Genomic DNA, 12,903 nt, shown 5'->3' on the forward strand with positions numbered 1-12,903 from the left:
CTTCAGCAATGTGGGAGGCTTATATATCCTTTCCTGGCCTCTAGCCGTTGAGTAGTTATGGAGGTCTTCAATGCTCCTTTTCGTAACGCCTGAGGCCCTTTAGTGTGCCATTATTACCTTCCAACGGATTGTACAGTTGTCTCTCGAACCGTTTTGTCTGCATTGAATGGTTCGGATAAGTTCGTCAGTAAAGAGTATGATTGACTCACCTGGTCTGAGCATGGAATCGTCCGTGATGGTGTAATCGTCAGTGAGTTTATGACATTCGTCAGTCCCATCACTTCTCTTTTGCCATGTACCTCCCCTGTAATCATTTCATCCCGAGAATCCTTGGCTAATTGGATTCGACTGGACTGGTTTATTTGAACAGAGAGCCTTGAAGCTGGGAGCGTGGACACCATCGCTTGACGATTTGGAATGAGAAAATCATCCAACTTGATACTCGGTTGAAATTCACCATTATCCGCTCTTAGCCATTTCCCAAAGAAACCACAATTCTAGACTCCCAATTCCTGACAGTTACGAAGATCATGGCTAAGCAAACCACAACCAAAACAAAAATTCCCCAATTTTTCAAACTTAAAAGGAATCCACAGTACAGGAAGATTATCCCTTTCCAAAGGGAAACCTGGCACTAACGGGCAACGGATGTCTAATTCAACCCGAACTCTAACACTTTTGCTCCAAATCCCAGAACCAGGACCAATTAAATCAGTATCCAAAGCTTTACCCGCTATACTACCAATTTTCAGCACGTTCTCCTTACTTCTTTTGTTGAGCGGGAGACCATGGATCTGAATCTAGAATTCAGTGGTGGAAAAATCTACTTTAGACACATTGATATCAAAGCAGAAACGTTTTAGGATTAAATGCTCGTCCTTGACTATCCCAAGCACGTCTCACGTCTGCCTCATGTAGAAATGAAAACATAAAAATGTTCTTGTCTACTACAGTCACTTCTATATCATTTATTACATTCCAAGCTTTCACCAAAATTTCTTTGACTAAATTCCTTGGAAAGGACTAGTTGGATAGAATCTTACCAATTAAAAGCTTCTTTGAACTTTCATTGGAGGATGAGACCACCTCAAGATTGATCTTACCTTTAAGCCAACTAAGGGATGATGTCATTGTGACATCTACCAATTTAGTTCAGAAGAAAATAGAATAATATTGATTAATTAGTACCTGCTAAGGAGAGATTTTATTGTGCCAAAATTGCCTCTATGCCAAATGCTTTTGGAATAGCGCCCAAGCTTTTTTGTTCATGCGTGATTTTTACAGCCTGCATCTTTGTATGTGAACGAAAAAGAATTCTAGCACTAATAATGCTTTGTTTCCCTGGAATATTTTATTCTTCTTTTGCCATTTGGAACCTTTGGCTCCATAAGAATTGGAATATTATTGCATTTAAGAACATTCTAACTTCCACCAGCGGCTGGTCAGGATGGTTACAGGACTATCTGACATGAAAAAAAAAAAATATATATATATATATATATGTGTATAATAATTTAAAATTTTATATTTATTTACCTTAAAAAAAAATTTTGGGACCACTCTTAATTTTTTTACTCTTAATTTTTTTTATGCCAATAAAAATTAAATTTTGGTCCATAATTTGAGCAAATTAATAATATATTGGGACCTGTCAAGCAAAAAGGAAAAAGTCAGAAAAAAAATTGAACTAAAATCTGAAAAAAAATTATAATAAAACTACTACAGGCTGGGCAGTGACTTGATTTAACACAATTTTAAACCTTTTATTATTTCTTATTATAGTATTATTTTTCCTCATCAAACATATATTACTTACTTCTCATTTTTAATTATTATTTTTTTATTTATTCTTAACCACACACATCTTTTGTCTCTTTGATTTTTACACTTTATACTTTTAAATTTTATCACATTTTCATCTACACTTTTACATCTACGTTTTGCCTTTCTCCTTGTTCGTAACTTCTGTGTCTTCTACTAATACCAATGTGGCAGTGCCTCTTCTTAAGTTGAGTCTCAAATTTCTCAATACGATTTTGTTTTTTAGCTGTACAGGTACTTTTGTTCTTTTCTTTTCTTTTTTCCTTTTGAGGTTTTTTGGTTTAAAAAATGCAAATTTGTTTTGGTTTTAAGAACAATATATATATATATATATTATATATATATATTTTAAGCACAAACTTCATGCCGGCCGAATCTTGAATTTCGGTTGGTATTTACCGAAACACCTGGAATGACCTGAAATTTTTTCCGAAGTAGAATAGGGTGGGTTACTGTTCTAGTTTGTTTACCGGCAACGGAATGAAATTAATAACATTAAATCAAACCTAATTACCTAAAGGCTAAAAAGAAATAAGATGATGTAGTTTATGCTTTCTAAAAAACACCCTAAACAAAATTCCTAGAGCTGCCATTGCTAACTTCTAAGCCTTATATAATAATATACCGTTTTATAATGTTAAGGCAACAACCCCTACTCCCTGGCTTTGCCCTATCCCAGACAATGCATGAGAAAGTAACAAATAATTTAGCCAACATTTTATCAACTCCATTAAGAAAAATGTCAAAATTTGCCTATTAGGCTCTATTTTACACTTAGAACCTTTAATAAATAAATAAATAAGACTAGGTATTTACTATTTACATATAAGGTAGCTCAATTTGTAAAATTTCTGATAGTTGAATAAGAAATTTAAGGTTCAATCTCTGCCTACATAAAAAACCGATTAGTGTCTTAGACTAATGATAAAAAACACAATCATTAGAAGCAAGATGTTATAGGTTGAAACTCTATAAAAAAAAATATATATATATATATATATATACACACACAGAATATATAGTATAACAATAATTTTATTTTTCTAAAAGCAATTTTTTTTTTTTGAGAAAACAAATAACAATTAATTAGATATCAACATCTCTTTCATCAGCTACCCACCTAACTGGTCATTGTGGATTGTGGTCAAACAAGGATGACAAAAAAAAATTGTGGGGACGTTATTGAATTGGCCTCCATCAAAGTTTTGGTTGCGTACGCAGATATGTGGATATCATAATTCAAGATTGCATTCATGGTGTGAAGGTCGTGAGAAATAACAAACACTTATTGGTCAAAAGTAAATTAAGCTTTGACAAATTCCGTCCCAACATGCTGACTTTCAACATAAAAACAAATAGTGTTCTTAAAAAATCCCTTAACTTCTTCATATTTCTGGTGCTGCGATGGTAAAACTTGATAATTAAAAACAATTAGTGTTAATTGGGTTGATTTTTCTTTGCATAATTGTCGCTTCTTTCTTTTGGACTTTTCCATTGTCTTTATTTTGGCTACTTTTTCCTACAATCTTGCATTAACAAAACCTTAACCTTTACTGATGACTAATCAGTTGGTAATTTCAATTCTTCCATGAAAGTATAAACAATTGTTACAATTGAAATGTGAGACCCAATCAATAAAATCTTTTGGATTGACTCCAAGATGATGGTTAAAGATTTTGAACTATATATGATCTCATATATTTTATGAGACTTTAAGAACCATTAAATCAATTTCTTGGGGATTGAGAATTTTAACCACATGGATTCACATAAAGTTATTAAATCATAAGTTGTCTTATCCTTACCCACATGAAGACTTAAAAGTAAATTGGTTTCGGTTAACGAGTATTGAAGTGTGTTGGTTAAGGTTGAGTTCTTTTATTGCAATTGATGAACTTTTTTTTTATTAAAAATCACACAACATTTAGTTAAAACTTAAAAGTGTATTTGTTTATTAGCAGCAGTTAACTTTCCAAATTAATGAGATTTTATTCCTCCTTAACAAGTGGAATGGAGCAACTATTAACAGATTTCAAGTAAATTTAACATTTCTTGCATGTTTTGTGTTGGAATTCTACATTCTACACACCAAGCCACTTAATTGTACTCTTCAACCAAAAAAGCCTAGGTTCAAGTTCTGTTACAAGCAATACTCTTTGATGGGCAATTTATAAGTCAAATGTAAGTCCCTTCTGAGACCTGTAGCTTGTCCTGGCCCTATATAAAGTAGTCTCCTCTCATCTAAACTTTCATTTACTAAAAAAAAAAAAAAAATACAATCCTTTTTACAGAAGAATCTGTGTGCTCTGTCCTCGTCAATATCAAGAATTTTTCAGTAATGGGTGCTTCCTTTATTCTTCAACAGAGAGATCACCATTGCATGTCGATGTCGTAGAGTTTGTTGGAAACTACTTTCCTACTCTATTCTCTTTTGTCTTCTCCACCCCGTTTTGATTTCAACTCATAAATCTTCTAATCAGGAAGGAGAAGTACAAGCAAAAATGTTTACTTATTCAAACAATCTCACAATATTCAACAACAAAAAAATGTTAAACTTCTTGTTATTTTGAAATTTATTTTATTATACTTTAGGTTGTGTGATTTTATTATATTGATCAGCGAATGATATGGTTAACTTTAATTATCCTTTAAAAATTATACTATTTTTTGTTTAATTGTTTAATACAATTATGCAATTGATTTATATTAGAAAACGGATAGTAACACCTAATAAATTATAGTTAAGTTTTTTCTATAGTCAATAATGTGATAATGTATCCATAAAAAAAAATTTATGATGTGTGTGTGTGTTTTTCTTTTTTCCTTACCCGTTCCAATTATTGAAACAATGATTCAGACAAGCTGTCCCTTGAGTTACCATCAATCTCAAGGACATAAAGAAAGAAAGAAAGAAAGAAAGAAATAATAGTTTTTTATTTTTATAATTAGAAAATAAAGAATAGTTTGTTGTCTCTCTGTTCTCTTGTCCCGCTAATTACGTCAGAGCTGATGAATGTAAAGAGATATTCAACTGAATTAAGGTTGAAAAACTTAGGAAATAAATAAATAAATGAGGATGAGAAATGCAGGTGATTATTTTATTGCCAACCACAAAAGCCTATACATTTCTTCTAATTAAGTTTATCTTATCTATAGTGTGAACTTAGTGGCTTGAATACTTATAATAACCTAGGGGTCACTAACTTACCATTATGCAATTCTGTGGCATTCTGCGATTAGTGATTGACTAATGAATTTTCTCTCCCTTAACTTTCTAAAAGTTCTGCAGAAAGTCATAAATAACTCTTGTCAAACCTTGGAGGTGGACTGGTGGCAGGTGTCCTGGACATAAATAATCCAAAGAGTAGTGATATATATATAGATTCACAAAACCAAAAATTAAATTTTTTCACAACTTGTTAAAGTGATTTTTTTTTTTAATTGTTGTTATGATTAATGCAATATTACTTATAAATAAACAATACCAATAATGATAATATACAAATTTAACAATTATGAAAAATAATGTAAATGTATTTGTGCCACTATATTCTCATAAGTAATTCTTAAATACTTTTGGAGCGCCAAGGAAGAAACTTTCTCTTTTCATATTCATGATTGGATCTATCATGAATGTGAAAAGAAAAAACATAATTTTTTCGTGTTCCGGAAGTACTTAAAATTTTCCCTCACCAACAAGCCTTTGGCAATTTGGTAAACAATTTCTTTCTTTCTTTTTTTGGGTTTCTTTGGTAGGTTCTTGCCACCACTTATTCGGACAATTTGGACTTTACTTCACAAAGGCACGATTGTGACATTATAGCTGTAGCAAATATATATATATATATATATATATATATATAATTTAATTGGGAGATTCGAAACAAAATATCTTTATTAAAGGTATTGAAGGTTCTTCTCAAAAAGGGGAACAAACAGAAAATATATTAGGAGGTGTCAATCAGTAAAGTTATAAAACTCTTGGGAAAGCTATAGCAACTATTTGATGTGTCTTGGAAGTTAAAATTAATAATAAAAATTAAAAGGTAATAATAATCTAATTTTAAATAGTTAATTAATGCAAAAAATATTTGTTTTCAATACTATTACTATTTTTTCTTAAAAATTATTAAGCTAATAACCATCCTTTAAAAAGAAAGAAAGAAAAATTGGTTACTTTAAATTCTTAAATAAGTGATTCTCAAAAAAAAAAAAAAAAAATCTTAAATAAGTAATTTGATAATGCTAATAATCATCCCCTCTTAGCTCTTTCTATTGAGATTTCTTCTAATAGAATGGGCTGATCTGTCCATTGAATTGAGGAAAAAACAAAGAGAGAAAAGAAAACTTTATAGGATAAGGATTATGTACAATTACAAGCATTATGTGTATACATATATATATATATATATATATTTTTTTTTGAGAAAGACAGCATTATGAATTTACTCCCACTTTTGATTTAGAAGCAATTAAAACAAGGAAAAAAAAATCTACATTGTTCTAAAAAGAAAAAGTGCAAATTACAACTTACTTATCTGTATTTGGTCGAAATTTAAGTTGCCTACTTGTGGTTTGAAATTTGATACTTTACACACTTGAGATTTAATTGAAATTTAAGTTGTCTACTTGTAGTTTAAAATCTCATTATGTAAGTTTTCTGTTGGATTTTTTTTTAATTTATCTTATTTGATATTGTATTTTATATTTTTTGTATTTTTGAAGGAGAGAGACGTAAAAGTGAAGTAAAATTATATATAATCTTGTTTTAAACAAAGTGGGTTACAGAACTTTAACTGAATTAACTTAAAGTGGATAAAATATTAAATTTTAAATTATATATAAATAACTTAAATTTCGGTCAACTCATAGAAATTGTAATTTGCCTAAAAAAAAAATTACTAGTACTAATACATTGAATTTTGCAAATTCTGACTTAAAGTGTATCTAGACTCATACACAACCTCTCAGAATTGCTGATATTATTATTGTATCAATAACAAATTCACGTGAAATTGAGATTGCTTCCAATTACAGACTCTCAAGATTTTTATATCATCCATATCCATATTCCATATGTGTGTAGGCAAAGGTGGCGATCTAATTCTAAACCCCAAAGCCAACTGATCCAAAAAGAGCACACTTTTGCAGTACAAGTACAAGAATGACACCCACCAATTCCAAATTCAGATGACCAAAACAGGCAAAAAAAAAAAAAAAAAAAAAAAAAAGGCAAAAGCGAGCCTGATTACACAGTAGTTTCGTACTTTCACGTTCATAAATAAATGGTTTGGGTTTGGAGTAGTTGGTTGACTCTTGCACATGTTTGTGGGCTGTACTAGTTTTCTCGTCTCTCACCTCTCATCTCAACAAACTCGAACACACAACACAGACACTAGAGAGTCGTCCCCACTCGCTTTGACTCGTCGCCACGCTTACTTTTGTGGGACCCCATCTCCAAAACTCTCTCTCTCTCTCTCTTATATAGAGAGTTTTAGAACGTTGAGAAGATGTCTTAACTAACAGACCATCCAGTTTAAAAGGCCAATTTGCTCAATAAAAATCACATTTTATGTCAGATAAACACCAAGCCTCAGCTCAGCCATGTCTCCCAGCAAGCTTGATTCCATTGTAATCATACTCTCTTTCCCTCTTGTTCTTTCGCATAATCTTGTCTGTATGTTCTTGTTTTGTTTTGTTTCAGATATTGTTTGTGTTATTTGTGTTTATTTTTAGTATTGTTTGGATTTGATAAGGTTTTTTTGGAATTGGGGTTTTTCCAGTTGTACTTTTTGGAACTAAAAGCTCAGAGCTTTATTGGGTGCTTTTAGTTCTCTCACTTCATGTTTCCTATGGTGGGTGCACATAATTTGTGGAAGATTGTGTTCAGTTTGGGCAGCTTCAACTTAAAGATTGATTTAACCAGTTCTTTATTATTTTATTTTTGATGAATTTGGGATTGGTTAAGTTTCTGGGTGTGCTTGCTTTATTATTCTGTAAAGATACCTTTTTTTTTGGGGGGGGGGGGGGTGGGGTTGATTAATTTGGGTTAGTTGAGGCTGAAATTGTACTTTATGATAGATAATTTAGAGGAGCATATCATTGTGTTACCACAAATAATTGTTATGTATCTGTGAAATAATTTGAAGCTGGTATAATTTGTGTGATGAGGGTTTTTAAAAGATTAAAGTGGATATGATTGACATTCATGAGAGATAAGCCTTGTTGTTCAGCTGAAAGGTGGATGTTTGTTGCTCATTATTAGACAATCACTTATTGATAGACCTTGGCTAGGCCTGATTGTTGTAGTTTCTTCTCTCATGGCAAACCTTTTCAGCATCACTTAGCCAATCCCACTCGAGGTTGATCCTATCTGGTCAAATAGCTTGTGACAAAATCTTATGCCTATTTTATTATGATATTTCTGGACAAGTTCTAAAATAACAAGTGTAAGGGTTGTCTTATCGGTGTAAAGATGATGGTGATAAGGAATTTACACATCTATATCTATAAATCAAAGCAATTGTGTGATGCCTTTAACTCTCTAAGTGTAATAGAAAACCTTGCCCAATTTTGTAGCTTTATTGGGTGTTATAAGAAACTTCCCCGACGCCATTTTCTGTTGGGAATTTTACCTTCAGGCAGTAGGTAGATGTGGACGCTTTCCACTTATTGAGTGCTGGCCTCCCAATAATGACGTTATACGACGAAGGACAATCTACCACCAGGAAGTCTATATGACGGGTCAATTGCCTCGGGTATGTCCCTACCGTGACGGCCAATGTTACTATGCCTTTTGGGTACACTCTGTCGCCGCTGAAGCTGACGAGGGGGGAGTCAAATGGACGCAGTCTTCTTGGGTCCAGTTTCAATTGTTGAAATGCAGGAAAGTAAATGATGTCAGCGGAGCTGCCGTTGTCCACGAGGACCCTTTTCGTGTTAAACCCTTCTATAGTTAGCATGACGACCAAAGGGTCATTGTGAGGCTGTTTCACTCCCCGAGCATCGTTCTTGTTAAAGGTAATGTCTTGATCACTTCGTCTGTGCTTAGGTGAGGGCTCCGTGTGGACGTTATTCACTTGTCGTTGGTGCGCTTTCTTGAGTGATTTGAACGAACACCCTGAGATAGGTCCGCCTGAAATCGTCTGTATTTCCCCGATCACATTTTGGGGAGGTTGGGACTGACGACTCCCGCTTTTCGACGAGGACTCATGTTGGCCCTTGTTTTCACCTCGGATTTTGTTGTATTCTCCCTTCTTTATAAACTTCTGCAACTTTCCTTTCCGTATCAACTCCTCTATTTGTTCTTTGAGATCCCTACAGTCCTCAGTGTAATGGCCATGATCTTTGTGGAATCGACAATACTTACTTCTGTCACGGACGTTAGGGGACGAGTGTAATGGCCGCGGCCATTTAAGGTAATGTTCATCTTGAATCTGTGTCAGGATTTTGTCAATAGGCATGACAAGAGGAGTGAATTTTACCGTCCGTGCACTTTTATCATCTTTCCTTCTGACCCCGTCATTATTTCGACGATCCGAACGATCTCGCTTCTGTCCTCTACGGTCGTCCTCCCTTTTCTCCTTGTCCTCCGTTCTCTCCTTGTCCCGGATAGCAGCCAATGCGTCCTCGGCATTCATGTATTTCTGCGCTTTAAGGAGCATTTCAGCCATCGTCTTTGGGGGGTTCTTCGCAAGCGAACTGACGAGATCCCTAGACTTCAATCCTGCTTTGAAAGTTGTCAACTGTACCATATCGTCAGCCTCGTCCACCTCCAATGTCTCCCTGGTGAAGCGCTTCACATACGACCTCAATGTTTCCTTTTCTCCTTGCCTGATGGTGAGCAGGTGATCCGCGGTCCTCTTTAGTCGTTGCCCTCCAATGAAATGTCACAGGAAAGCATTGCTCAGCTGCTCGAATGTGTCGATTGAAGACCTTGGCAATTTCGTGAACCATTCCCGGGCAGCTCCCTTAAGTGTTGTTGGGAATGAACGACACAGTATTTCGTCTGGGGGCTGTTGAAGCCCCAGGGTTGTTTTGAAAGTGTTCAGGTGATCTTGGGGGTCTTTCAGCCCATCAAAGGGCTCGAGCTGAGGTAGCCGGAACTTCGAAGGCACTGGGCAGTCGAGGACTGCTGTTGTGAATGGTGAATCCGTCGCCCGAACCAGTCGATCCACGCTTCGATCTATTTTTTCTTTGATGGCATCCCTTAGTTCGTCCATCTCCCTCCTCATTTCCCGAAGAATGTCCGAATTTTGCTCGACGGGAGTATTTGGCCCTCGATGGTCGCTTCTTCTGCAACTTTCCCCTTCACCTTCTTGATTTCCTCTCAAGCGATTTTCCTCCTGCTGAAGTCGTTGCTTCATCTCCTAGTTTTGCTTAGTCAGCTCTTCTACCGTGGCTGCAAGTGCCTGGACTTGTTGAACTAGGGCTACGGGATCTTGATTGGACTCCATCCTGAAACGAACAAGGGTAGGAAACTGCTATTCCAAGTTTGAACACGAAGAAGAGTCCCCACAGACGGCGCCAAACTGATGAGTGTGAACTCGTCAGTGCTTGTTCGACGGACGAAGATGATCTTCTAACCTTTAAAGATGAACACCGGTGTGGTGCCTGCCACGACGCCTCCGATGCCAAAGTCAGTAAAAGAATGTTTAAAAAATGCAATTGGAAAGAATTCAAGAAAATGTCTTAGTGAATTTCTGTGTGTATCTCCCTCTTCTTCAGCAATGTGGGAGGCTTATATACCCTTTCCTGGCCTCTAGCCGTTAAGTAGTTATGGAGGTCTTCAATGCTCCTTTTCGTAACGCCTGAGGCCCTTTAGTGTGCCATTATTACCTTCCAACGGATTGTATAGTTGTCTCTCGAACCGTGTTGTCTGCATTGAATGGTTCGGATAAGTTCGTCAGTAAAGAGTATGATTGACTCACCTGGTCTGAGCTTCTATTTGGAATTCCTTGTCCGTGATTAGTTGTTGTTTCTGATTTTAGATTCGTCAGATCGACTTCTATTGACATTCTTGGTCAGTCCCATCATTGTTGTTCTAATTTTTTTTTTCTTTTTCTGTTCTTGATCTGCTATTGTTGTTGTTTTGATTTTAGATTTGTTGTTTAAATTATATTAGTTTTATGAGAGCAAGATTTTTTTTTGCTTTTATTGTTGTGGTTTGATTAATTTTATTGTGTGAGTAAGCTTCAGGGCAAAGGGAGAGCAGAGAGATGGGATGAGATGAGATGAGAGGCGTGAGTTGGCTTGCGCAAAGCAGAGAGATGAGATTTGCTGAGGCTGTGCGTGATCTGAAGAAGACGCCTTGCCCTTTATTGAAGGGAAATTTTGGTAATTCATCTCACCCAACGGATATATCTCAAACGCCCAGTCCAGCTTTTACAAAATGGACCGAAAATGTCCATAACTGAAATGCTCATTTCCTTCACAAATATAAAACGCAACTTTTTGACAAAGTTGTGTTTTATAATCACCAAACGCTGAACTTGGGCTGGCTTTTTTAAAAAGCCAACTTTTGGGGTCAAAACGCCGAACCAAACGGGCACTAAATAGTGAATAAAAATAACTTTGGAATTTTTGACCTTTTTGTAAAAACTCAAATGTGTTTCGCTCCCTTTTGTTTCGTAGCATTTGAAATATTTTATATAAAAAAAAATTATATGTAAAACATTTTTAGTAAAATAATTTAAGGTATTCTGTGCAACATGTAAACTTTTTCAAGCACACACCACCAAAATCAACAACTTAGTGACTAGTGACTAGACCGTTGGAACTACCATCTCCTCTAACTTAACCACTGGCACTTAACGTTGGAAGATGGTACCAACTGCCGAAATAGTAACTTCGATTACTAGACAGCCAGTATTGGACCAACGACCTGGCCACCAAATGGAGAGAGGGCCACTATGTGTTTTTGTAAAAAAAAAAAATACCAAATTTTTAAAGGTAAAATGGTTTACAGCTCTTTACAAAGGAATTTAGGGTCAATGGAATATATTTTATAGGTAAACAAATAGTTGAAAAAAAAAATATCACGAAAAATATTTTACTTCAAAACAAACTAAGAATCGCATTTCATCCTTTCTTTTTTTCTTTTGTTTTCTCTTGCTTTGGGTACTTTGTCTAGGCTCCATTCTACGGACCCTTTAGACTTAGTCATAACTCCGATTCAAAAGCTACCTGTTGCTACCCCATTTTGTCTTCTTAAATGCATTTTACCACTTGTAGACGACTAAATTTCTAGTTTGAAATAAATCAAACAAGTAAAATAGTTTCACAAATACGAATTTGCATTGATGAATATGTGGTGCAATTCTCTAAATTTACAAAAGAGTGATCATCTGATTCGATCTCCTTGCAAGACTTATTGATTGGAATTATGGTAATGTGATTTTGATTCGAACACAAAGTGTCCTTTAATTTGGCTAAGGAATGGATCGAAGATCTTAAAAAAGGAATTACAATGAATCTCTGGCTATGAGCTTGTTAGAAATTCTTTGTTCTTCACGTTCTTCTTGTTCTTCATGTGTTCTTCGTGCGTTCTTCTTCTTTGAATTGGAGCCTTAAATCCGTAGAGCTTCATTGATTTATGGTTTGTTAATGTTTCTGGAGGCTTTTGAGCTTGATTCCAGCAAACTTTAGGATCTAGGCAAATAGTTTGGATGATTTTGCTTCGAATGTTCTTCGATTTTAAGGTTGAAGTTCTTGAAGTTCTTGAAAGCTTTGAGGCTTGATTCCTATAGAGCTTCTATACTTCTAAGTGCTTCTGAATCTTTTCTGATGCTACTTGTGCTCTAGATGTCTTGGTGTGTAGAAATGCCTTAGGAAGGCTTCTATATATAGGAGTTTGGGGGTGGGTGAGCGACACATGGCGAAGTTCAATTGGTGACATGTGTTGCACTCTGATTAGAGGAGCTGTAAGACTTTTTCTCCAAGACACGTGGCATCTTTTGATTGGTCAAAATGTTTTGATTTTCAAGGTGACACATGTCAGCACCCGATTGGACTACCTATGTCATCGCTTACATGCACTGGGCTTTTTATGTCATCGCTTACACACGCTGATGTGTGATTGGC

General features: G+C 35.2%; 1 protein-coding gene across 1 annotated transcript; it reads right to left on the reverse strand.

Annotated features, from left to right (window-relative positions):
* Nucleotides 1-8,402: 8,402 nt before the first annotated feature.
* LOC136066785 (uncharacterized) lies at nucleotides 8,403-9,575 on the reverse strand. Its single transcript, XM_065771633.1, has one exon. The coding sequence runs from the start codon at nucleotides 9,573-9,575 to the stop codon at nucleotides 8,403-8,405; it is 1,173 nt and encodes a 390-aa protein (XP_065627705.1).
* Nucleotides 9,576-12,903: the final 3,328 nt, after the last annotated feature.

Source organism: Quercus suber, unplaced genomic scaffold (assembly GCF_002906115.3).
Source record: "Quercus suber isolate HL8 unplaced genomic scaffold, Cork oak 2.0 scaffold_46, whole genome shotgun sequence".
NCBI classification, from domain to species: domain Eukaryota; kingdom Viridiplantae; phylum Streptophyta; class Magnoliopsida; order Fagales; family Fagaceae; genus Quercus; species Quercus suber.